Source organism: Telmatherina bonti (genome assembly GCF_933228915.1).
Source record: "Telmatherina bonti genome assembly, chromosome: 1".
Classification (NCBI taxonomy): Eukaryota; Metazoa; Chordata; class Actinopteri; order Atheriniformes; family Telmatherinidae; genus Telmatherina; species Telmatherina bonti.
Genome location: NC_136619.1, coordinates 6,898,866 through 6,926,159, shown reverse-complemented (window position 1 = coordinate 6,926,159; position 27,294 = coordinate 6,898,866). Strand labels below are relative to the sequence as shown.

Here is a 27,294-nt window from a genome sequence, read left to right as displayed (position 1 = left end):
AGGAGACTGGCTTATTCTGCCGCCAGGCACTCTGTGCACACCTTCCTGCTGCAGCAGAAGTAGTTTCTTGTTAATCAGGCGATCAGGGTAGACCAGGGGTGCTCAATACATCGGTCGCCAAGGTACTATTGGTAGATTGCATGACAACAGGATTTGATCCAGTCTTCTCAAAACAATCCGTTTTACCTGCCACAGAAAAAACGCAGAGGTAGCAACTGTCCGCTTCACGCTTTTCCGTGTTTACAACGGCCACCTCAAATGTCCGAGCAATCACACGATACTTCTTGAAGCCACACAAGAAAAGTTCTGTCAACCCGATGTGTCGAGAAACGTCTTCAAACGCGGCCGTATGTAACAAGCTTTAGATCACTGTCGGTCACGGTGCACGCTCAAACAACGGCTCTAAGGGTGTGTTCAGACCAAACACTCTGAACACTGACTGACTCAGACTCAGACTGAACACTCGACGCTGGTCACTAAACTGCCACTTTTGTGTCCGACGCTCAAAACGCTCCTGACGCGTTTGCCTCTTGTCTGGAGCGGGCGGCAAACGTGGCAGAAAAGAGCGGGGAAAAGGCGGTCAGTCTGAATGATGAGAGGGAGATGGCATGGTTTTATTTAATAAATGAAGCTAGAGAACGTCGTCGCAGGGCAGGGATAGTCACTGTTAATGCAACAAGAGCTGCACCCAGCAGAGAGCGACACCCCAAACAAAGCGTTGCTAGGCAACGTATCCTGCTACGTTGCCAAATCAGTAACATTCAGCTTTTTAGCAAGGAATGGTTATCCTAAATATTGGTTGACGCCCTGCGTCACGCAGCCAAAGTTCAGTTTTGCCCATCTCTGGCTTTTGACGTGCGTTCCGCGCGGAACGCCGACACCCAAAACGCAACGCCAGAAAGCTCTACGCCCCCTTACCGCGCTTCCACATAGACTTTACATGGAAACCTGCCGCGCTTGACATTCTTGACGCTCAAAACACGTTTGGTCTGAACACACCGCAAGTGCAGCAAAGCTAACAAGCTAGTCAGTTAGTTACCTCCAATTTTTTGCTTTTCAGTTCAGTGCAAATCATCAGCGTGAACTCAGGTAATGTAAAAAAAAAAAATCTACATAATTATGTTTTGTTGTGCAGCATATGTGGTTATGCAACATACATCAACATAAGTTGTAAAAATCCTCAATATATTTTATATGGGTAGATCATTCGTTTGATTAGGAGCTGAAAAAGTGTGAGCACCCCTGGTTCAGACAGTTGTGATGATTGAGCTTAAAAGTTGTTTTAAATATAAAATTATCAACATAAAAATGTGTGAAATGTCTCGTCAGCACTCCTCAACGTGAGAAGGATCCCGTATGGATGGAAAACTGATGAAACTTTGGACACAACTAATGCATATGATGTGATGAGCGAAGCGTATGAGACATAAAATACAGGCAGCAGAAGCTCCTTCTGATCTCCTGCGCTGCGTTTTCAGGTTAGCACCTTACAGCTGCTTCCAAATTCAGCATGGCAGCTGCTGTTAACACCCCCCCCCCCCCCCCCCCCCTCCTCCTTGCTCTTGTGGTGCCTGCATCTTTTAATTGGTTGATTTTCTGGCAGAAAGCTGGGCAGATTGGTGAGGCAGGGTCAATCAACCATGCCTCACCAGCCCCCTCAGGAGGCCATGAGCCCAAACCCAGTGTGTGTGTGTGTTGCTTAATTGAGAAGGTCCGGGAGACACGGTGTGTTTGTATGGACGGAGTGTTGTGGTTATAAAGTGTATTCATAAGCTCCGGCTGCGTTTATGTTGCTGATATAGATGAAGAGAATTAGTATGCATGTGTGTTGGTTGTATTGATTTCCTGTCAGCGATAGCAGAATAATCAGTTTTTCCTCCATAACCCTCAGTTCTCTCCCGCAGCTGACCCAGAAACACTTTTTGACAATCTGTGATGTATCATTCAGACACACACACACACACACACACACACACACACCACTCCAAAGTCATCCATACAGCCACATAAGTTGCACGTATGCATCTAATGAAACAGATGTGGTTTAAAAAGTTTGGGAAATTAGATTTTCTCTAGATAAAAATCATTTTTACTGCTTTGCTTATTGACATGTTGTGCCCAACTGTGTGTCTGGGAGAAAGAGTGTGTGTGTGTGTGTGTGTGTGTGTCAGGTCAATGCATGTGATAAAGAGAGCGGGGAAGAGCGCGCCAGTGAGAGAGGTCATTAAATATGTCATTATCCAGGCAGAAAATGCGTCCCGTTCGTATTGATCAGTGGAGCCGGAAACGCACCGTAATGAGCGGAGGTGTGTGTGTGTGTGTGTGTGTGTGTGTTTTGCCAGGTCAGGGTAATAGCTTCACATCTGAACAGTCCAGTCTCATTTCTAATGTTTACAGAAACTGTTTACTGACAACGATTACATGATGTTTTTTTTTACGTGGAATTAATTATTCCTAACTAAATAATTCCGACCTGAAGGAAATTCCTGTTAGAGGTTCGCAAGGAAAACACGGATATTTGCCTTTATTAATTACTCTTTAGATGGGGATGGAATGGAAGGGATTGGGAAGGGCTCTGATTGGACGGAATAAACACATTCTACTTCCCGCTTCTCTCCTTTTTTGTCTAAAACATGGAAAACCACAGAGTAAGAACCATTTTACACTTTGACTTTTATTATTTTTTTAAAATGGCAGCTCGACTTGAGCATACGGCTTTACTTTTCGTTAGCAGGAGAAAGAGATGAAAGTAGAAAGTAGAAGAATTATTAAAATATAAATACTGAAACTCGTGTTGATTTTACTACTATTTTATTGCTGTTATATTTTATTCAGTTGTTGTATTATTGCGAGTGCAAACTGTGTCGTTGGACTACAGATGGAAAGTAGTATTTTACTAAATCTAGTATATTTACAACAATATTTGCATGTTCATTACAATGCAATGTCCCATAAAAACATTAATTAAACAATCACGCAGAATATGTCCGTCGTCAGGACGAATTGTGATAACGAGCGTGTGCAGAATAATCAGAACTAACTTGGAATTAACGTTTACATGACAGAGGAATTAATCAGTGTGGATATAAGACGGGAATAAACCAGCTGCTTATGTTTAACTCAGAATGGACATTTTCATTTGGAATTAACTTATTTTTCATCTCTTTAACCCTTTCATGCATAGTAGCACTGCAGTGGACACTTATTTACAAGGTCTTTTCCTGCAGATTCATGAATGATGATTTTTTTTTTTTTTTTTTTTTTTTATATATAAACCACTTCAGTTGATGTTATTGAGACATCCAATATGTTTCCACCCACTGGAGAATAAATAAATATATGATTTAATTGAACATAATGTAATTACACAAGTTTGCATTTGTGATGAAAAGGAAAAGAAAACGATTCAGGTAGTTTTCTAGAAGATTTACATAATATAATTAAGATTATATATTAGTTTATAAGTATTTTCTACAATGCATTAAAATAAATCATAAATTGTGATAAATTCTAAATGTCACTAATTAACAAAAAAAGCATCATTGCATATGTTTGTAAAGGTAAAATATTTGTTTGTTTCCAACTTTCACTGGGAATTAAAGAGAAATTAAAACTGTCATGGGAACGCGGCCAGTTTGTGAATCTTTACTGGGAGTCATGTTCACGTTTCAACAAGTTGGAAACTCCAGGTTTTATATTTTCTTTTGACTCTGCGACTTCCTGGAGAGTGACGGGTTGTGCCAGATTCCGTCTCTGGGTTGTCACTTTGCCACAACAACTCTTCCTCTGCCCACCACCATCCTGCCTGTTGCCACAGTAACCACACAGTGTATTTCTGGGCTTTATGCATGTTGTGTGTGACTCCAGCATACTGAAACATCAGTTTTCCAGCTTCTGCTTCCACTGCGAATATGAAATTAGTCACAAGACTAATTTTACCTTTATCTGCATGTGATGGCTGCCGCCCGTATTCAAGCCGTTGCTCCCTGGCTCTGCTTTCAGACGAAGGTGTTTAAAATCATGTGAAAGTGAAAGAAGTTTCGCTCCACCATGATGAGGTTCATCAACATGTTCTTGGTGTTTTGGGACAAATATAATCTGTGTGTCTATTCCTGAGTAAAATGCAATAAAACAGTAGAAATGGGAAATTTCAGCCTCGCCATTTCTTCCCTCTTTAACAGAATAATACGAAGATGTCACCGAACACGCAGTGATAAAACCACCTCTATAGATGGATGTTTATCTACAACTTTCAGTCTTTATTTGTGAACATCCGGGTCTAAACTTTCCAGCAACAGCTGGAACACACAATCGTCCTGTTTTAACATTTCTACTGTAGGTTTTTTTCAGCTTTTATTAAAGTGGAACTATTATGTGCATTTCGGGCCAATTTATTTTTATTTCTGAGACCAGAAGGGCTGGGATTGATCGAGTTATTGTCAAAATGGCTTTATTTACTTCAGACAGACCCTCTCCGTAGGCTGTCAGATCAGCCTGCAGGCAAAACGAGTGGATTGAGACTCTTCCGCATTAAGCCCCGCCTCCCGCCACTGCACTACATCGGGAGCGCGCACCGCACCTGCTTTCACCGTCATTGTAACATCTCATAAACAGAAGGATTAGGCTAATATGAACTCAATAAAAAAAAACAAAATACAATGTCAACACATAGCATACAGCCCTACATGTTGGAACCTGAATCAGAGCCTGAAAACGAAGTGGAAAACAGCAACCCACAGCAACGAATGCAGCAGGATGTCTCTCTTTGGTAAACTCACCAGCCATCGTTGGAAATAACTTTATCCCACGTTTTCCACCCGCCTGATGCATTTGTACATGCCCTTGTTAACCAGTAGAAGGTAACCAATCACCGAACCTTATCCCCCGGGACGTCACAAGGATTTCCAAGTAGAAAAAAACTCTCTAAAACGACGCGGTTTTCGTCGCCATGGAAACCGAACAGAGAGAGTGCTGGAACTCAAACTCAAACTCAAACATGCGTTTAGGTGATAAAAAACAGTGCCGTTCACATGTCTGATGAGGGTTCAACACTGCAACACTGTAGAAAGCTCAGAAAACTTGAAACACCATAATAGCACCCCTTTAATTCAAATTGTCAATTCAAACTTTTTTATAAAGCATTTTTCATACAATAAAATGTAACACAATTTGATGTAACACATTGTGAAAGCACTACAATAACCATCACCCTCCCCACACACTCAAACGCACACACACACATACACACCCATCTTAATTATCACACACACACACCTAGTTATATGTTGCTGAGCACAGAGGAGCCCTGTAAGGAAACACCGCCGCAGGAGCCGTCAGCAGCAAAAGTCGACCAGACCACAGCAACCAGAGCAGCAGCACGGGAACTGGTCAAAACGCCGATGAGGTGGACCAGGTCCCTGCAGGCATGACCAATGTGACATGCAGCGCAGAGGGTTCCCTCAGAGGAACACTGGAAAACACACTAAAACGTTAAAATGCATAAAGATAATCATTTTTAAGGGCATCCTGGTTCGTGGTACATTTATGGAGGCATTTATCGACTGATTCTTAACCTTTAATTAACCTGATAAAAACCAGTTGAGATCAGGATCTCTTTCACAATTATTTACTTGTATCTGTCGAATCTGTTTCTATTTTATTTTCATTAGTAAAGACAGACATGGAGACCCTCTCTGAGTCCAACTACAGTGACATTTAACTTCTAAGAACTAAACTCCTGAGATGGAGGGAATGTTAACGTAGCATAAAACAACAGACTGATGACGCGTCTCGTTTGTCTCGTCGTGTATGAGCACAGATCAAATCAAATTTTAAAACTACATAAAAGTATGTCAATATGTACATCTCCCTACCCTCATCTGTTTTAGAAAATGAACAATAAATAATTAAAATAGCTTGAAACTGAAGATGAACGTACCAGTGAGCCCAGGATGACGGTTGTTAATGTACGACAACGTTGCATCTAGAATATGACAAACTTTCAGATGCTGCAAAGACACAATCTGCAACACATTAATTTAATAAACTTCAACTTTATTATTTGTACAGTGCCACTTCGTAACAATGTTGTCACAGGACACTTTACATACACATCATTTCAAGCCAATTCATACATATCCTATAATAGAAACCAACTGATTGCATCGAGTCATGACTTGGATCCAATCCTCCATCCTGAGCTGCACGAGGCGACAGTGGGAAGGAAAAAACTCCCCTTTAACAGGAAGAAACCCTCCGGCAGAACCGGCTCAGGGAGGGCAGCCATCTGCCTCGACTGGTTGGGATGGAGACGACAGGAAAGACAGATCAACATGTACAACTGCACTTTTTCAGGAAGACCTGCGGAAAAAGGAGAAATTAGTTACATACGGCGATATTGGCATATATTTATGCATTAATATATTAGAGAAATGGAGCGAGGTACTTCTCAGTGCATCAGGTAACATCCCCATTGCTACATAAGTAAAGGTTGGCTAGACTACCCATAACTATAAGAGCAAAGAGCAGAACCTGGACAGTTGGGTCCCGAACATGCAGACTCCAACTCAGGAGATGCTCATATCCTAACTATAAGAATCATGAAAAAGGAAGGTTTTCAGCTCCATCTTAAAGGTGTGGAGGGAGTCTGCCTCCCGAACCCACGGTGGGAGCTGGTTCCATAAGAGAGGAGCCTGATAGCTAAAGGCCCTTCCTCCCATAGTACTCTGTGAGACTCTGGGAACCACCAGTAAACCTGCAGTCTGAGAGCGAGAACACAGACATAAATCTTCCGATCTGCTTGAGCTTTAATAACGTGGCAGTTACATTGATCTACTTATTCACATGGTGAGGACCAACGTGTGAGGAAGTAATTTAATTTTTCCATTATTTTTTCAGCTCTCCTGCAGCAGCTGTGTTGCTTTTTACTTTGCAGGAATTCTACTCGGATGACAATATAACCTAATATGTCATGCACAGATATAAAACACATAGATAAGAGTCAAACAGCCTTTCATTGTCTGAGCTATTAACCTGCAGTGTCCTTAGCGAGACCTGTGTTGTTGGGTAAGTTAAGCCAGATCACTTAAAGAAAGCTGAGACGTGTTGAAGCAGCTTTAAAGTTCAGGCTTCGGGTTGGATGTAACTGATCCTGCATGGTGGAAAACACGCCATCAACCTAATATGTCAGATAAACATGAATGCTCCGGTTTCCTGATAGTTTTACGTCCTGTAGTTAGCACAACATGGTTCACATAGCCTTATCCAGCTGTCGTTGCTTTTTACTGCCTGGATGATCTCTGTAGTGCTGGAAAGAGACAGACGGACATCATGAGTTTCAAGGACACAAATTTAACCCTTTAAGGTCCTGCTCTACCATCTGGTAAAAGTAAATTTACAGTGAATCTGATGAATTTCTTTAAAAACATGTGAAAATACAGCTGACTGAGCATCTCTCCCAACTGGTTTGGGTGTGTAAAACCAAAACTAAGTGTGTGTTAAAACACTGTTGTTTCACATTTCTACCATTTTACTGTTGTTCCATTATTATTAACTTCTTTTTACCAACCATTTGCTAAATTACATTTATTCTGTTAATTCTCGTCCAAAACAAACAGAAAAACAGAGAGAAAGATTTTCCTCTGGTATTTTTGTTAGTGTGAAAATAAAAGGCTTTAGGTAACAATTATCCTACAATCTTTAGTCATCATATCTGACTACAGGTCAGTTAATTACATCTGCGTTGTACCACCGTCATGTCATCAGGCTGTTACAGACAGCCAGTTTGCAACTTCATCATGCAACGAAACCTTCCCTGCCTGTTTGTGTGGTCAAATGCAGAGAAATGCAGAAACGACGGAGGGCGGGATTCAGTTTGTGGAAAGTACATCTGAAAGATGGCACGACAGATGTTGGAGGGGCTGTAAATAGGCTCAGATTTACGCTTCAGGGATTAAAATGCAAAGTTGTTGATCTGCAGCCATGAGACGAGATCAGTAACTTCCTGGCCAGACAAACTCTGGGTGAATTTTCTGAAGAGCCAGCTCCAGACTGTGGAGGTCAGGGGGCCAAGCACCTGCTGACAGAACCAAAGTTACTTCCTGAACTTGTTAGTGAACACTGTGGATTAAGTTTGTGTGAAGTAGCGGTGATTTAGAAGAACAACTCAGGTTCATTTACCTTGTAGTACCTTAAAGGAACATTGAGGAAGAATTTCCACCATCTAACGCTGAATTCCTGCATCGTGGAAATGACTTGTTGAAAACATAATTCTAACCTCTGCTGTCCAATAAAAACACATATAACCACAGAGACACTAGACATGCAGTAAAATGTATTTATACTGTGTAGTAGAAATGTAAGTTTACGTGGTTTCAGTAGCTTTTATGGTCGCGGTAAACTCCAGCTTTCAGTCAGGGTAAAGCCGGACTAAAAGCCGGTGGGAAGGTTTAATAAGCTGCAGTTTCTGCATCAACGCGCCGTTTATCACCACTTCGAAAGCTAAAGAATCCACATAAACACACACTTCTGCAGCAGCGAGGTTGGCGTATTTCACCAGGTTCTGGCACTAATGGCACCGATCTGCACGGTCTAACAGAACGACTCATACACTCCTGCATATGCAACGTCCTGCAGTGTTTAAACCGCAGCTGAACTGAGCTCACGATTTGTTCTGTTGTTTAAAAGTTTTAGATAGTCATCAATAAGTCCCCCTCTCTTTCAACAGCTTCTTTAGGTATTCTGGGCTTTTTACTGGAGAAGTTCCCTTCTGTTCTGGTGACGTTAACCTTCTCGTACGATCTGCTTTGCTGAGATGCCGGATGCTGTTTTAACATTTGCATTGAAGACACCGGAGAAAACATGGGAGAACTAAGCTGAGCTGGGGTCGATCACACTGTCGGCTAAAGCCAAAGTAGAGATGCACACATGCTGAAGAAGCACAATGGAACGTTCTGGAAGGCAGCTAACAGTTCAGGTTGTGAGGTTGAGAGGAATTTCTCCACAGCTACATGACTCGGATTAAACCATCTGTCTTTAACAGACTTTCATCCCTTGTCTGTTAATCTGAAAGCTTTGAGAGAGAAAAAGACGGATCTTAAATTCTTCCACGCTGTCAGATGACAGCTGTTTCACATATTATCAGCAAACAGCAAAATTACTGCGTAATGACAAGTGTTTAAACAGTTTGACTTGATAAATCTACAAGATGTTTGCTATCAGCTGAGTTGGGGCTTGATAGGATGGAGACTGAAGTGAACTGTCCTTTTATTATAAAGTAAATATATGATTCCTTATATTTCTACATTTCCTGTGTGGACATCCCGTAGTTCTGGTGCTTGTAGACAAACAGAGCACTGCATTTTCATTCCCACAGAGTTTCCATTACATAAAAGCAAACACATGATACATGTCAGTCTTGTCACGGCGGGGGAAACTGCCACACTAGGTGGGACCCAGAGAGGTGGAATGAATAATAATATATTGCTGGAGCTTGGATGGTTTTATGAATGGTAGTTCTGTCCAGTAAGAGTCTCACTCGGAGGAGAAGAAGATCAGTGAATGAAGTTATAGAGTGAGGAAATGAGTTGGGAAATATGTCTTACTGCGTCCGGAGGTGGTTAATAGGATGGAGAGCGTCGTTCACAATTCTGAGCGTGGTGAGGAAGACCAAGATGGCAGGCCAAGCAGGCAGGTTAGACAGCAGGCTGGTGAATCGGCTGGACGTGGATCTTTTAGGGGCTGAGAGGTAATACTGGATCCAGGAGAGGCAAGGTGAGGCATGTCATGGAAGGGAGTAAACCGACAATGACTTGGAGCGCACAATAATCTGAAAAGAAGTCAGATTTACCACAGATATTATGAGATAATCTGGAGCTCCAGCAGGTCCTGAAATAGCCAATGCCAGATGAGCTGCAAGTGTGTTCCCTCAGCACTCCAGACTCTGCCCAGAGCCTCCAGCAAGCCTGTTCAGCCCAACGAAAACCCAGAGGAGAGAACACCCCCGCCAGGAGCAAGTCATGACTAGTCTCTACTAGAATGTAGCCAACGAAGAACAATCTGCCTCCAAACTTTCAGGAATCTCTTGCTGCCTTTGGGCGAGAATGTGTGAAAAGGTTCTAATTTTTTCTGCTCTTAGAAGCTTGAATTAGCTTTGTTTTGAATGTTGATGCAGACATTTGCAATGATTAATACTAATGGCTCAGTTCTCAAAGCTGAGTGAGGTCTCGGTCTGAACAAGACCAAAGAGTGCAACCCTTCCTGGAGCTCTTTACGTCGTTTTCCAGGTACAGTCATTTACACCAACATTATGTACACAGTAAAGGGAGCAACACTGAGTCAAACTCATCTGCTTTTTATCCCCACTGCATCCTGTAATCAGATATTTGCTTTTTATATTGGTCCACTATCCAGTCTAAACTCCCTGAAAGCTGTTTTTACTCGTTCCTTACCATTAGTTACATTTTCTAAAGCTTTTAACAGAGACACTTGTAAGAAATAACATTTTCTTACAAGACCACTCTGTTTTGTCTTTAAATTAAAAGAATTCTAGGAGCATATTTGACGTGGTGGTCATGCTTTTGCCTAACAGAAAAACTCAACGTGCTGTTATTTCTCCCCTTTTCCCTCCTTTGTGAACCACATATAGTCTGTCCAGCGCTATTCACTGACTTCTTTCAAACAGTAAACCAGACATTCAGCTGAATAACAGCAGCGTTGCTTTACTGTGTTAACCTGGGAATAGAAATGAAACTGCTTGTGTTACATATGAACCAAATGAAATGGATTTGATCAGATTGTTCCTGACCAGTACGGCTTGTTGGGTTGCTGTAACCTCTGCTTGTGTTGTTGGGAGGTATGCCCAGAGCAGATGTGCTTTTATAGGCTTCATATTTCCATTTTTCAATCTAATTCAGCTTAAAGATGATGACTGATAAACTTCTAGTGCATCTTCAGCCTGTTCGACCATAAAGGACCTTGAACTCTGACATGTACCAAAGAGTTAAATACGCCGTCAGTATGTATATCAGTGATTGCTTACACTGCCATGTACATCCTTATTTCACTAATTTCTCTGTTTTTGCATTATCTGGATAAATAAAAGTAAAAAGAATAATTAAACTGTGGGATTCATTTTCACACCCGACCTGAGTCATTAGCCTCCAGGATGGACCTCCGGTTCTCTGCAGGCATGATGAGGACACACTGCAGCAGTAGGTGGCCTGCAAAAGGCTGAAAAGTAAATACTCATTTAGTTTATGTTAATTAAAGCCAAATCAGTCACAGTACTTTTCCAAGACGATTGCTCTAGAGACCTTTCGGTTATGTAACGGCTGAACTATGTGCGTTGAAGCAGGGAAATAACTAAAACCTGCAGCTCTGTGACTGTTTAAGGCTAGTTTGATGCTCTGGCCATAGCGGGACACTAACAAAAGAAAAAAAAAAAAATCAGTTTCTTATGTATCTGGTGGGCATGAAATGTTCTTACACACATGAGAGATGCATTTGCCAGCGATGTTTGGAAGATACCTCACCCTTTTGATTTCTTAAATAAGATTTTTTTAAAGTATTTGTTGTTTTTATTTTGACACCTAAAAAGATTTCTAAAGTTATGTGATCTGTTTAGCCCTGATCAGATCCTCTTTTTTTATTCCTGAACAATTACAAACATCTGGCCAACTCCACGGGTCTCAACGGATGAACACAAAGTGTGCCGGAAACTGATTGCATGTCAGGACAGGAGACGACCATTTAAATACACAACATTCCCTTTCACACGTTTCTCAGCAGATTCTCTCTCCTTTTTTTTTTTTTTTAAATTTTTTTATTCCTCTTTACTGTCCCTTTATGTTCTCCGTACCAGAGTGATGGACAGGTGTATTTTTAACTCAGGCTGTCAGTCATACATGTATTTTGTATGCAGCTCTCATGCAGGCAGGCCCTGAGACATACGTGACAACTCCTTCTCACTCCTCTCATCTTTGAGCTGCATCTGGCTGGAAATGAGGGAGCAGGTAGTATGGTGATGAGTCCACCAGTCTGATGGATTAAATTAAAACCACCATCAGGTCAGTAAAAGCTTTGAGACACTGTGCATGTCTTCTGAAGCCCACTTCTTACAGGGTCTCAGATTATCTCCATCTACAACAGGAGCAGATGTGAAATCACCAACGTATAGTAAACATAGTAGAGATTCCAGATGCCTTCCAGCTGTGGATGAAAATATTATGAAACTGTACCAAAAACCTGCTCATAGATGCCTTCCTTCTCAGAATTCGGCAGACATTCAGTTGCACAACATGAGCATGTCAACAGGGAAGCAAAAGACTCAGCTGGTAGTCGCAGCAGCGTATCGTTAATCTCAGCTATCCCCAGTAAATGGTTTTTAAAGTACCCAGCAAAAAATGAGGCACATGTTTGCAGTGACCCTAAGCTCTTTATCATCATGGTTCTACACTGAATCAGTCTGCTGAGCGTCCAGGGACCGGAATTACTCCTGGGACTTTGGTTGTCTGAGTGGGTGCACTGGCCTGAAGCCATCACAGTTTCATGTTGACTCGTCATAGAACCAGTTTACGGTGAGTAACTCTGGTACGTTGACGGTAATGACCACAGTAGGAAACGTTTAACTTGACTTTTTGCCTCCATCAAGCATAAAACTGCTTGAAATAAGCAATGCTGAAGTTTATTGCCACGCTGCCGCGTTGCCAGATCTGCAGGGATAATCCATTTTAGTTTCATGCTTCATAAATATAATTTTTCTTTCCTCATTGTTGCCCTGCACTTTAAGTAGGCTGCTGAAATTCTAACATCCAAGGATCATTTCCATGACAAAGGCAGAACAGCTAGCTAGCTAGCTAGTCTGAATCATAGAAAGTCTGGTATAATGTTCAAATATTAGAGACACAGTCACTTTTGCACACCGTATATGTACAACCCTTGTGATTTTAAGACTTAATCTTAAAATCATAACCAGAAAAATCAATGAAAAACATTTAAAAGACCAAGGACTAGATCTAGTAAGATCCCAAGCGGCAGGTGCAAACGTGTTTAAATGAGCGTTTTTGTGACTTACAGCATGGTGAGTTTGGAGAGAAAACATGACCTACAGTGAATAAATCTGACTGCTATACAAATAAACCTTGTGTGTGAATTTATGCTGCTGGTAAAACAATGTGAACAGAGGATGAAGTAAAAATACAATATACAGACATTAGGAGGTGAACAAAAGAGAAATTACAACACACGGCAGCTGTGGCCCGCAATATCTGTCATTTACAGGTATGTGTGACATCTCTCCACATCCATCCTGAGTTCCTCCAACAGCTTCAAAATGCTTGATAAGCCATAGGCTTTATTTCCTGCTTCATTCCAAAAATATTCCCATGAGGGTAAAAAAATGCTCCTGTCCAGGGTGTACCTGCCTCTTGCCCAATGATTGCTGGGATAGGCTCATTTTCACATTCTCTGCATCTCCATGCTTTGTTTCGATGTCTCCTTCTTGTGACAGTAACTGCAGCCATGTGTGCAATTACACATACAGAAACATCTGAAACATGTTAAATGTAGATACCGTTTTTATCAGCAACATTGCTCTCAGGCCTGATAGGTCACATTGCGGGTGCTAAGTGAATATATTTGTAATTTTCTCTTCCTAACACGCAAAATAGTGTCTAAATGCCCCATATTGCATATTCATTGCTGCAGACGTACTAACTGGAAGAAGACGCACTATTTTGCACCTATGAAAGATGCAACTGTCAGTGCGCACTGTTTGTAAATCAGTTTGTACCTTTTTGTGTGTGTGTGCAGTGAGGTTGCACGTTTTAGTAGACCTTTAGTAGATCCCCATCAAAGTTTAGATTTATGTAAAATAGAATTAGTCACCTTTTAACTCCTGTCTAATGCAGAAATCATGTTTACGTACAGATACTTGAATTTGTTTAAATTATTCCAGATATCAAATATTTATAATTAGAAAAGTTCTTGAGAAAATGTGTCCTTTTATTTTCCTCTGTGGAATAATCTAGAAGCTTTGGTAAAGTCTTTCAGAAAGGGTTGGGTAAGAGTCAACATTTCTCTCGCTTTGCCGTGAACTGCTGAAGACACTAAGCTAGTTTTTGCTTCTGATCTCGATATTTTGGTTTTGGTCTGAGAAGCTGCTGCTTTGTTTAGAGTGACCCTCAGTGATGGTTTACGTGTCAGAGACTCTTAGGGCAGGTGTGGGATATTGTTTTAAACAGAATACAATCAGTTGCCTACCTCATTATTTTCCATCGGCTGCTATGATAACTGTATTAGTCAGAAAGTATTGCTTCCAAGATCAAGTTAAAATGTTTTTCCCTAATGACAAGGCACTCATCACATTGAAGTCCATAGAGGCTTTAATCTAAGGTTTGATGACATCAGCCTTTTTTTTTTTCAGTTTTTTCTTTTAACAAAAGGCAGCTGAAATAAGCCCCAAAAATGTACTGTATCAACTTAATCTCAACAAAGTGGAGAGTGCAGCCTTTCAAGAAAAGTTTTGCTTTGAAGTACATTGACTCAGTCTGAGATGTACATGCAAGGTCAGAGAAGTTCAAAGCTGCAGTTCAAAGTTTTACACGAGGATGCAAAGATAAAACACTGCTTGGCTTTTTCGAACAGGACAAGTGATTTAGTTAGTTTGGTATGTAGTTTGTGTGTTATTTTCTTTTCCCTTGTTTTTTATTATTATCTCAGGAAATAAAAGCTTCTTTGTGCTCCTTCTATCGTCCAGATGTTCTCACTGTCACTGAGAAACTTGTAGGACTGCAGGTGTTTCACAGTTAAAGGCGTGACGTGGTTATTTTGAGGATCAGATGTTTTCTTTATATGTTTTTGTTTGTGTGTTTTTGCTGAGCTCTGTGATGGGGATTCCTTGAATGACGTTTACCACCTTGTTGCTGCAGCAATGCATTTTAGTCACCAGGAGGACAAAGTCATTCCTTTTTATTTCATTACATTCTGCCAAAATAGTCAATCCAAAGCTGCTTCCCACACATACGTGACAAACCCCACACAGAAAGATCACCGTTTACTGCCACAGTCACATGATGAGTCCTGCTCAGTCCAAGTCCATGAGGTGTTGACGGAGTTTTTTGTTTGTGTTTATCAGATATCGCACCTTCGTCTCAGAAGATGCAGGTCCAAACACTCTTGTTGCCACGGTGCTCGCGAAGGACCCTGATGGTGATGGCATCACATATAAGATCACCACCGGAAATGAGGAGGGAAACTTTGTGATTGACAACCAGAAAGGTAAAACAGCTGTCTTTTGTTCTGTGTGTTGAAATTTTGGTTCACAATCATTTGTTTAAAGGTTTTCTTCCTTTACATCTGTCTTACACATGTCATGTAGAAATGCCCTGCTGTTTGTCACAAAGCTTTAACCTTTTAGAGACCTACCTGAGAAAAGCTGGCCAGAAAAAAAAAAACAATTTTTAAAATCTGAAATCTTTATTTGGACTTGTAACAAAATCTGGAGAAAAAAAAAAGTATTAAATTCATATTTATATGTTTTTATGTTTTTGTATTGTATTCCATGTATTACCATGTGACAGTTCATAATTGTTGTAGTGTAATCTGCTTTGTGGTTTTTGCCAGAGGTCAGGAAACTAGTATCATACAGTGCATGACTGGGTTTGGAGCAAAGTTTATACCATAAAGTGATAAGAAATGTCTCAGAAACTGTATGTATCATATATGATACATTTATTTGGTTAAGTACATTTAAATCCTGACAGTCATGTAATGGAGATGATAGAGTATCAGCCACAGTGTGGAGATCATCCCCTCGTTTTCTTTGTCATAGACTACCCTCTGTGGTTTATAGTCTCACATCTCAACTTCCTCTGAGGCAGGAGCAGCAGTGCCAGAAGCAATGAAATAGGGCGCTGGGTTAATGATGCACTGTGTGTTCCTGTGTGTCTGTTGTTCATTATATTGGCAATTTCATAGTTGTCTGACCCCTTTGTACCATGCAAGTCCCCTGAATCTGCATATCACATAATAGGGTATTATGATGACTTTTATAAGTTCAATAACTCCAATCTTCAAGGCACAGTTCCCTCCATTCAGCAGCAATGACATTCACCATCAGTCCCACTAAGACACATTTAACTTAACTGCTCCCCCGTCAGACGACTGCAACCTTTCTTTATATTATTGCATCTGGTTGAGATTGGTTTCAGGAAAAAGTTCCTTGGGTTGCAGTGATGTTTGGTGCAAATATTCATATTAAAGTGGAACTATTATGTGCATTTCAGGCTAATTTATTTTTATTTCTGAGACCAGAAGGGCTGGGATTGATGGAGTTATTGTCACAAATGGCTTTATTTACTTCAGACCGACCCTCTCCGTAGGCTGTCAGATCAGCCTGCGGGCAAAACGAGTGGATTGAGACTCTTCCGCATTAAGCCCCGCCTCCCGCCACTGCACTACATCGGGAGCGCGCACCGCACCTGCTTTCACCGTCATTGTAACATCTCATAAACAGAAGGATTAGGCTCATATGAACTCAATAAAAAAAACAAAATACAATGTGAACACATAGCATACAGCCCTACATGTTGGAACCTGAATCAGAGCCTGAAAACGAAGTGGAAAACAGCAACCCACAGCAACGAATGCAGCAGGATGTCTCTCTTTGGTAAACTCACCAGCCATCGTTGGAAATAACTTTATCCCACGTTTTCCACCCGCCTGATGTATTTGTACATGCCCTTGTTAACCAGTAGAAGGTAACCAATCAGCAAACCTTATCCCCCGGGACGTCACAAGGATTTCCAAGTAGAAAAAACTCTCTAAAACGACGCGTTTTTCATTGCCATGGAAACCGAACAGAGAGCGTGCTGGAACTCAAACTCAAACTCGACCATGCGTTTAGGTGATAAAAAACGGTGTCATTCACATGTCTGATGAGGATTCAACACTGTAACACTGTAGAAAGCTCAGAAAACTTAAAATACCATAATAGCACCCCTTTAATGTCTGATTAACATCCTACAACCAAGCAAATTGGATTTTATCTCATGGGTTTCCAGACCTTGTTGTAGCAGAAAGCCCCTTTTGTTTTGGAGCATTTTGCGAGGTTAACATGTTGGGTGTGTGCCGGTGCGCATTTTTGGAGGTGTTTTGAATAACGCCTGGCCAAAACAGCTTTCCATAAACAGAAAAAGACATCAAGAGATGTCTTTAGCAGCCGATGAGTTACTGGTCAATGCTGTTTCTGTATTTAGAACAAGTCATTAAAAACCTTTGTAATTTCTGGGGTAAATCCGTGCTTTGTCTCCTGTCGTTTCCTGCTTTTAGCTAGCTTGCCACCATGACCATCAACTGTCTGTTGTCTGTCCATGTGTGATGTTTACAAGGGGTCGTGAATGCTCGGATGCTTGCTTTATGGTCTGCAAAGTCTGATTTGAAGCAAACTTTCACTCATCATCTTGTGCACTTAAACGACACTCCCACATGCAGTCCCATTTCATCAATTATTTAGGAGCCGGCGCCACATTAGCACAGTATTTTGGTACCCTGACCTTATGACAGGTAATCATCAGTGGAATAAATTGACTTCTTGAACTGTAATTCCTCAGAACGGGTTACTTCAGCAGCAAATGGAGCCTTAACATTTATGTGAGAAGATGCCATTTATGCCAGAGAAAACAGCTGAGCTTTGCATTTTTTTCATTTACTCTCAGAACCTACACAGTTTTTTCTTTATTCTTTACTCCGTTATACTTGTGTTCATCCTTCAGAGGTGGGAAATGAGACATAATCCCTCTCAGTGTACTAATGAAAATAATAAATATCTTTGCCTTAGTTGATTTCTGCATGTTGAAGGGCAAAATATTGGTTTCATAAACTCACCAGCACAGCTGTTGGTACGCTTTACCAGCATCAGGTTTGATCCCCTTTTCCTTTCAGGACTTCCTTATTTCTTGGTGGCAAAGCAGGGCTCCAAATATCACATGCATCTTTGTTCACGTAAACTTGGAGCGGTGCACCTCATTTTTCACTGCATGTGCGACAGCGTAAGCTGGGAAGAAGCAGGTAACTTACAGGCATCCCAGCTTCGGTTTCAGACCCTTCTGGTGACTTTTTGTTTGTTTTTTTTTACTGACTAACAAGATATTTAGTCACTCCTTTTGACCTTTGACATGGTGAGGACATTAACGTCTAATAAATCAGAATGACAACAAAAATATTCAATAAAATAAAAATGCTTTCTGTTGTAAACTCTGAAAACTGGGAATCATACATTACTCTTGCTTTAACACAGCCGTTTGGTTTTATTTTATATCTTATTTTCAAAGTCCGTTCCTCACCAGCTTTAACAATTTTAAGGCCTTTAGCTTTATTCATTCTCTAAAAACACCTCATCCTCCCCCACGTTATGGGAGATCTGAGACTGAAATCCTGCTTTTTTCCCGGTTCCAGCAGGGAAACGGACCTGCTGGCTGACTTTCACCATCAGATATTGTTCCTTCTGTGAGAGAAGGAAGGCAACTTCACACAGCTTTAATGTCCATCCTGCTGGCTTAATAACGTCTGAAATTTTAATCCATCTTCATTATAGATATTTGATTTTATTACAATAATATTTGAATTGAGATTTACAGGAAATATTCTATCTGCTAAAAGCTGCTGTTGAGGAGCAGCTTATTGGTTTATCCCAGCTGCCTGTTTATCTAGCCTGATATTATAGACTGGAGTTTGTTTATGTAAAGTGGAATGGGGGGCTTTTTGAGAGCTTAAGCTATATGTGCACATGAAAGATAATGATTAGATGTGTTTATGTGTTTGGGTATGTAAAAGCTCTTTAAATAATGTTAAATAGATTTTAGAAATTATTTAATTTGCTCCTTCATGTGAAAAGTTATACATAAATAAAATTTGATTTGATGAAATAGTGGATTAAAGTAAAAATTTATAGCACTTTCCTTCACATAGAGGTACTCTTACTGTAAAAGTTTGCAGGTTGCAATCATCTCAGTGTAGTTGTAAATTAGATTTCACACTAGATTTTGTAAGATTAAATGCAGGATTATTGTTTCACAGCTGGGTTTTGTACATTAGTTCTGACGCAAGTGATTTTTTTACACCAGTGCAATTTATTCATTAATGTATTTTGAATGTTACATTCATTCAACAAGATGTTGGAAACGTTCCTCTGGGCTGGTTAAACCAGGTCATGCTGCTATGACGGGTTCAAAGTGGGCTAAGTGAAGATCCTCCACACTGTGACACCAGGAAAATCCTGAACGGCTGATCCAAGGATGGATCCATGTTTTCATGATCCGTCTGAATGAGCTGAAATTCAGACCAGTTTTTTCTGCATTCTGTTGTCCAGATTCTGTGAGTCTGTGTGAATTGTAGCTTCAGATTTAGAGCTGCAACTACCGAGCACTTTTGTAATCGGGTACTCTGTCGATTATTTCTTCGAGTAATCGAGTACTCAATTTTTTTTTTTTTCATTATTATAATTTGTAAAACAAATACTAGAAACTCAACCAAAGTAAATCTATAAATGTATATTTGTGAAGCTGTTGTATGTGTTGTTTCTACATAATGCATGAGGAAAATCTCTTAAAATATTTCATTTCATTTTCTGAACCGCTTAATCCAATTCAGGGTCGCGGGGAAGCTGGAGCCTCTCCCAGCTGGCTTTGGGCGACAGGCAGGGTACACCCTGGACAGCTCGCCAGTCCATCGCAGGGCCTCTTAGAATATGATACGTTTAAAATGTTTTAAAAGTATCATATTTTGTTTGTGCACGCGCTCAATGTGTGGAGAAACAATTCTCAACCGGTCGCAAATTTCTGCATTTTAAAAGATTTAAAAGAAGAATTCACGTAGAAAGAAGGGCTGACTTGTAAACATGTCCACAGTAAGAACTAGTCGATGTCTTGGTGGACGACACGTCTGTTAAAAATGCGTCTGTGTAATCCGGAATAAAAGTTTGCTGCGGGAACAGAGGCTCCGCCTGCCGTCACACGCTGCCTAAAACATGTGCTTTGACTCTGCGTGTGTGCAGGAGAGACAGATGAGGGATGGATTACAAGACGGTTAGCGTGCGTTAGCAGCCGACACCTCGCCATGCCTCGTCACTGCTGACTGATACACAGGTTAGAACTCTGTACATTTAACAGCCGCTGCTGTTGGGAACGTCGGTCATCAGTCCGGGTGAAACAGTCACACTGTACAGACACGCCGTAGGCGACAGATTCTGTTTTTATATATTTTATACATGTTTAAATATTGTATATGTTAACTGAAACAGTGATGTCGTCCCTCCGACCAGCGCAGTGGTCTGAGAATGTCGCGATGATGCATAAATTAAAATATATCACCACGTGATGTTATTTAAACTAAATTAATTAATTAACATTAAAGTGCTGGGATTCTGAACGCCTTGGCTGGAATTATTATATTTCCAGTTTCTAATCAGTCTGCCCATTCATCAGCAGTTTCAGAAACACTGGACACTTTTACATGAGAGTTTTAAATCCTCTTTAAAATCCTTTAATTCAGATAGAATTAAATCTGCATGGATGAAAAGTCATTTTTCCGAACTTAATTTGGATTGAAAATGTCAATTCACAATTTAACTCTGACGTGGCTGGTTTATTTGTTTTTTTTAATCCAAACTGATTAATTCCTCTGTCATGTAAACCTTAATCCCACTCTGGTAATTACCATCTTTGGTAGTCTGTCTTTCTTCTCAGCTGCTGAAAAAAGGGAAGTAGTATGCTTGTGTCAAAAATTACATATTAAAATAGCTGAAAAACTGGCACTTATTATGTAGTTTTTCATGTTACGACCCAAAAGACGAAAAGCAGGAAGCAAACTTTATTTCCAGTAAACGTGAGTACGCCACGCCTTCTCTCTGTCCAATCAGAACCCTTCCCAACCCGCCACTCTGAAGCAGAATTAACTAATGACATCTTTCCATCATTATTTCCTTCTAAACTTGTAGGAGAGTATTGTTTATTCGAAATGATTTAATTCCAAATTGAAAAACATCATGTAACCGTACCCAGTCAGACCAGCAACATGGCTTGTTCAGAGTCACTTAAATCCTTTTTCTTTCTCCTTCTGATGCTCAGATTCAACTTGAGCAAGTTAAGCAGCTGAACAGGTGATAAACTGGTTGCTAAGATGTTTCCACACACTAAAAATACCTTGATAGAGATTCAGCTGAACCATGTTTGTTTTGAGGCCAGTTCGCTTTCTTTGCTTTGCATCAATAAACGGCCAATTTTAATCTCATATAGTAGTAGATCTACCAACAGCACATCCTTCACTTAGTTTGCTTTTATGCACATGCACTTAACATCAGGCCCTCCCTTAATACACACCCCACGGGTCAGTACATGGCTCCGAGTGTCAGGAAACCTTCACATTTGCTGTTATTTAGGAGGCATTTTCAGAACTTGTTTTGTGCAAACTGCTCAGCTGAAGATGGCGTATTGTCTGCACCCCCCCACCCCCGCCCACTCACTCACCACCACTGATGCAGGCACAGAGAATCTGCTTCTGCTGCGATGTTATGATCAGAATCTGGAGCTCCACTTCTTGTTTGACAGAGAAGACGAGGGACAGCGCTGCTAGACATTCAGACTGTCATGTCTAATTTCCATGCAACACATACAGTACTGAACGCTACAATGGTACGGCGGGGATTGTGTTATTTTATTACGGTGCGCACACATCTATTGTAGAAGCACGTATACACTTGATCAAGTGACAACCAATGAGAGACACACAAACGCAAAAGCACACAGAGGCTCTGCAGTTAGCCAATGTGTGACACCATAATACTTGTAATATGATCCAATATCTTGTTTCAAACAGCCCCATATTTGGTCATTAAAAGTATTTTATGATTCTTATAATGGAAGGCGAGCACATCGGTTTCCGCCCGGCCTCTCCAGCCCATCTCATTCTGTCTCCGCTACTGATGAAAATCGTTTATTGCCTCTTCTCCCCTTTTGTTGCTGGCTCCCCGTCTCCATACTCATTCTAAACGCCCGACAATCATTCAAGTGATTGTTTTCTTCCCTTCTGGCAGGAGCAGTCTTCCTGGCTCCCCTCTCCACGGTAATTTGCCTGTAACTCACCCCAGAATACAGTGGGTGTTCCTGAGATTTAAGGCCCCCATTAGAATCTGAGCTGGCCAGTCGATGCGATGATCACGCCATTCCTATTAAAACCCATAAATACAGAAATGCACACTCTGTTGGAAGTATTTACTGACAGCTACCAAAAAACACTGCTGCCGCTAAACACACTTTTATTTCTGGGCTTAGTTCTGAACAATTTGGAAACCGGTATTCCTGGGAGGTGAAAACCGTGGGGGGAGCTTGTTTTTCACGGAGACTCTGAGCTAACCGTTACCGTGGAAGCGGAGGTCACTGTCTTGTTTTATTTATGTTGTCGAGCTTTTCTTCCTGAAATGCCGTTGGGTCTGATATTCTGACCCGTTTCTGATCTCAGCATTATGTAACCATTGTTTTGCCCTCATTATGATCTCCGTGCCCCCCCCCCCCCACCCCCCCCGCCCCCCGAGCAGAAATCGTGTCATCATGTCTCCATGCCTGTTTCATCCATTTTTTCAAGATTTTTTAAGGTTGATGTTGAAAGGAGAAAGTTATTCATTTGTCCTTGTCATTACACCCCCCCCCCCCCAATCCCAGTCTGTCTCTCACCCATCTTCATCTTTTTTGCTTCCTCCCTCCTGGGTGCCTTCATATGAAGTGACGGCTGCCCACTGATCCCCGAGGAAACATCCTCTCCATCCTCCAATAAGTGATGATATGTGTTGGCCTTGTTAGCTGCAACACCCCCCCAAACCCCCACCCTTACATAAACACGAACATACTGTCAAATAAATAGCCGTTTTCTTTGGCTTTTTGTTTTTTTTTTTTAATCCACTGTATGTCTACAGAAGTCAAATGCATTATATGATAAATTATGCTAAATATGCCACATTAATGCAAATAAAAAAAAGTCTGATATTTACATAGAATTTGGCTCAGATTTATAGATGACACATTCACAGACGGCATGGACGTAGACGTACACCTACAGAGCCAGCTTGCATGTGTGTGCAGATCTATATAAAGGCTGACAGAGCCACAAACACCTAGCCTAAAACTCCACTTAGAGGATACATGGCTCATATATAAGAACAGACATGTGGTGAATGCTTTGGTCTTGGAATGTCCTGAAACCTTTTCCATGTCCCATTTTCAACCACTTACCCAGCATGTGTTGCTCTCGTCCAAGGCTTTTAGGCCCTATTAGATGTTTATGCCTACGAGAAGCCGAGTAAAGCAGAGATCAGACTACAGGGCGCCTTCGGTTTTCCCTGTATATGCAACATTGTGAGCAGGCCATAGCCTCTCCCTGTTTCTGCCAGCAGCCTTTACTGAACTGGTCACATTTATCTGGCCTTGTGTCTCTATTTATTAGGCATGAGTGCACTCCACAGCCCAGTTGGAGGAGTGTGGGTGGAGGCAGAGAAAAAAGTGGGCAAGTGGTTTCACTGTTAGTTCAGCTTTAATTCAAGTTTAAGATTTTTTTTTAACTAAGAGTCCAAACAATTACAGTAATCTAAATCCATTTTTAACACTATACCTGCTCCGTATCTTTCTTTTTCTGTCGTTGCGTTTAAAGGTGACTCGCTCCAGCAGCACGACTTCCAGTTGAAAAGATTATTTAAAATTCACCTGTTCGTGTGAAAGCACATTGTAGACAACATGCTTGTATGTTAAAAGCATTTTAAACATTAACATGCAGACATCTGTGTTGCTTAATTTAACCAAATTATTGAATTAAACTGAACAGTTTCCATCTCTGGAATGGAATCAGAAAAAAAGTGATTGAATTTTGGAGGAGATCCAGATTTCCACCCAGATCCAGAAATAGTTTAAAGCAAGGGTGTCCAAAGTCGGTCCTCGAGGGCCGCTGTCCTGCGGGTTTTCCATGTATACCTGCTACAACACACCTGGCTTCCACTGGGTGGATCCAACAGTCAGTAAGTTCTGCACAATGACTAATTAGTTTTAGACAGGTGCGTCGGAGCAGGTATACATGGAAAACCTGCAGGATTGTGGCCTTCGATGAGTGGAGCTGGACCCCCCTGATTTACAGGATTCTGTACTATGGAAAGTTTCCTATGATTCCAGCTTAAAAGTAATACCCACAATCAATAATAAAAAAATACCCCAAAAACAAAGCAGTGGCTGGTTTGAGGTCTTGTTTATATTCCTGGAGCTGTTTTTGCCTTTTTAGCATTTTCCAGTGTGAGAAACTGTGCTTAAGTTTTGTTTTGTTTTTTTGTTTTGTTTTTTTTTTCATTGGATGCTGCATCGGTTTACCGCAACATATCTATTTATCCAAGCTAGCAACTGGATATTGACACACTGGTCATTTTAAATGCACATCATGGCTGCTTCAGCAAGAGACACAAGGCAATGAATGGAAAAGTAAGAAGAGGAGGGGCCGAGCCAGACCAAGAGATAAGACAGGTCAACATCAAACTGACTTTTACTGGCTGGAGAAAGCTCAGGGAAGAGACCAGATGCAACATGGATACAGAATTAGCTGTCAAATAAAGGGGACTATGTAAGAAAATATGTCAGCGTTCAATAATGCTGCTTTGAGTACTGGTCTGATCAGCATGTGGAGTTTCTTCCTTAATTCTCCTAATCAATCATCTCCACCTAGAACCATTTCTTTAAAAAAATATAGAGAAATTCAACCAGAACACAAGTTCCTTATGTAGATCTCCCATCTCCAGTTGTCTTGCCAACAAGGAGGATGTTGGCACATATTCTGAGCCAAGATGAGCACAATCTGATGCAGGAAGCCAAAAAACTTTGGCTTTTCTGTCAACTGGCAACACGGCGACTGGAGGTTTTAAATATCTTGGCCCTGATTGGCCTTTCCAAGAATTTCACTTTCGGGGGGCAATATTTGTTGGTGTGTAAGGTAGCAGAATCAGGTCCTGTGGATTGACGCAGTAGATTGCATCATCCTCGGACTGGTTAACCATGCCATGTGTCCAGCAGGCTGTTGGTTATGAATTGATGATGTCATACTACATTAAAGAGACAGTATGTGGACATATTTATTTTAGTTAAATGTCTAACATTCAACTTGTGAAAAGTTATCGCTGCTACATATATGTAGCAGTACCCTGCACCCAGTGGCTCTTATCCATCACCATGGTGATGGAAGCTGAAAAAGTTTAGTTTAGTTTAGTTTAGTTTAGTTTAGTTTAGCTTAGTTTAGTTTAGTTTAGTTTAGTTTTTCACATATTACATTTACACATTAACAAAATGGAGAACAAAACTGTGGCTGAAAATGCAGGCAGAAGCAAAGCTTATTAACACCTACCTATATTACATTGAACATTTTACCATTATAAGTAATTAAACAGAGTTTAACAAGTATAAAAGAAAATTCTGTCACAACTTCCATTTACAATTACAGTTTCATTTGTAGCCATATTTATCAATCAAGAAATTATGCAATACCTTTTTTGAAAACCGCTAAAGAACTGCGTGATTTTATTTCTGAGTTAGCATTATTCCAAGACTGCACTCCTGCAAAGGAGATACTTCTAGGTCAAATATCTTTTTTTAGCTCTCGGTAAAGTAAATTTAAATTGATCATTGAAAATGTCTCCCAACAGACACTTTGTCTTTTACTTGGTTTTACAAATTTTCACCAGAAACGGCTCAAACTAACAGACTGCTGCCACAGTTTAATATCGCTGCGTAAATATCACTCTTTGCACCAATGAAATGAAAGAAGATGAGTGTCATCCCAGTTACTTAACATGTCAGCTTCGTTCACAGTTAGAAGGTGATGAAGTCTAAACATCTAACAAGTTTCATTTAGTTAAACATGATTCTGTTTGCATCGTCAGTATAGCTGGTCTGAGATCTGTCAGTCAGCGAACACACCGCAGCAACTCAGAGAAGAGAACACAGTTCATTTTCTCATGATTTTAATGCCTAATTTTCATGTTTGTCTCAATGGTTGTTAAACATTCTTATATTTATGACAAACTCAGATTTCCCTCTGCATGCTTCAGATCAGAGGCAGGAAGTTGGTGCCCCCCCGCTCAGCGTAGAGGTGAAGGCCATTTAGTCATGATCTCTGCACGTATCGCCAAGCTAAGAATAAATCAAACCAAATCTGTGTTAATAATAACCACAGTGGTATGGTGAAGCGGTATGGTGGGAGGAATCACTGTGGTCCAAACTCAAACACCTTTGAAACAACTGAATGAGTTGCTTAAAAATTGAAACAGATCATTGAAAATTTTCTCCTGCTGGCAGGAAACCATAGCTGTGGATAATTTCATGACATCCTCTGTAATATAAATTATAAACTGTAGTGTTGAAACTAATTTAATTTAAGCTGCTGTCTTTTTTATTTTTATCCTTTTTGGACAAATTTTAACCAATCAATGGCTGATCTTTATGTGGCTTCTTTATTTTATTATTATTTCTAAAACATCTGTTTGTAAAATATGTTATGAAACCACATCCTCCGATGCAACCCCATCAGCCCAGCCTACGCTGCACAATGTCCTCTTTGGGTTTAGATAATGAGAAATTCAACAATAACTATGTGAGCTACTTTCATCCTCAAGTCCAAGCAAATTGAATTTTTTCTCTCTGTATTTTTTTTTTCCAATTTCCTCTTTTTTTTTTTTTTTTTAAATAAACGTATTCATGTAGAAAGGTGAGAAGTTTGGCTTGAATACGTCCAGCTGAGGCAATAATTAAATTTAATTTCAATTTCAGCAATGCTAGAATGAAATAATTCCTCATAACTGAAAGTCTGCATGAATCTGTGAGCAGAAAGAACCACGTTTGTGTGGTAGTCAATGCATTGAAGGACACACACACACACACACTCGCAAAACCAGCAGAGCTTGAAGAGTAAAAGTGTGTTAGCAGGCCAGCACTAACGACTGTCATGTAAACGTCAGCCTTTAACTATTCCTCTCATTCTACTTTTCTCATTCAAAGCCTGATTTTTATTATCTAACATGACTTCTTTTTGTGGATATTTTTTACACGTGTGTGTAAGGCTCATCGGATAAAATCCCGGCGTAGTTAGCTTAACAGCGACTCTGCTGCGTGCACATTTCTCATGCAATCCACAGTTTTTCTTTTCCTTTTGTTTTTCTGATAAACAGCTGAGTACATGTAAGTCAGATAAGCAGCGGCGTGTCCTACATGTCCGTTAAAGTTG

At 40.6% G+C, this 27,294-nt stretch overlaps 1 protein-coding gene across 1 annotated transcript in view; it reads left to right on the top strand.

Annotated features, from left to right (window-relative positions):
* LOC306755142 (neural-cadherin) overlaps positions 1-27,294 on the top strand; it is a gene marked incomplete at both ends in the record, with an annotated part of 401,965 nt that overhangs the window by 169,779 nt on the left and 204,892 nt on the right. Inside the window, one exon of the mRNA XM_079239421.1 lies at positions 15,134-15,276. Within this exon, the coding sequence (XP_079095547.1) occupies positions 15,134-15,276 (143 nt within the window). The remainder of the gene's footprint in view (positions 1-15,133; positions 15,277-27,294) is intronic.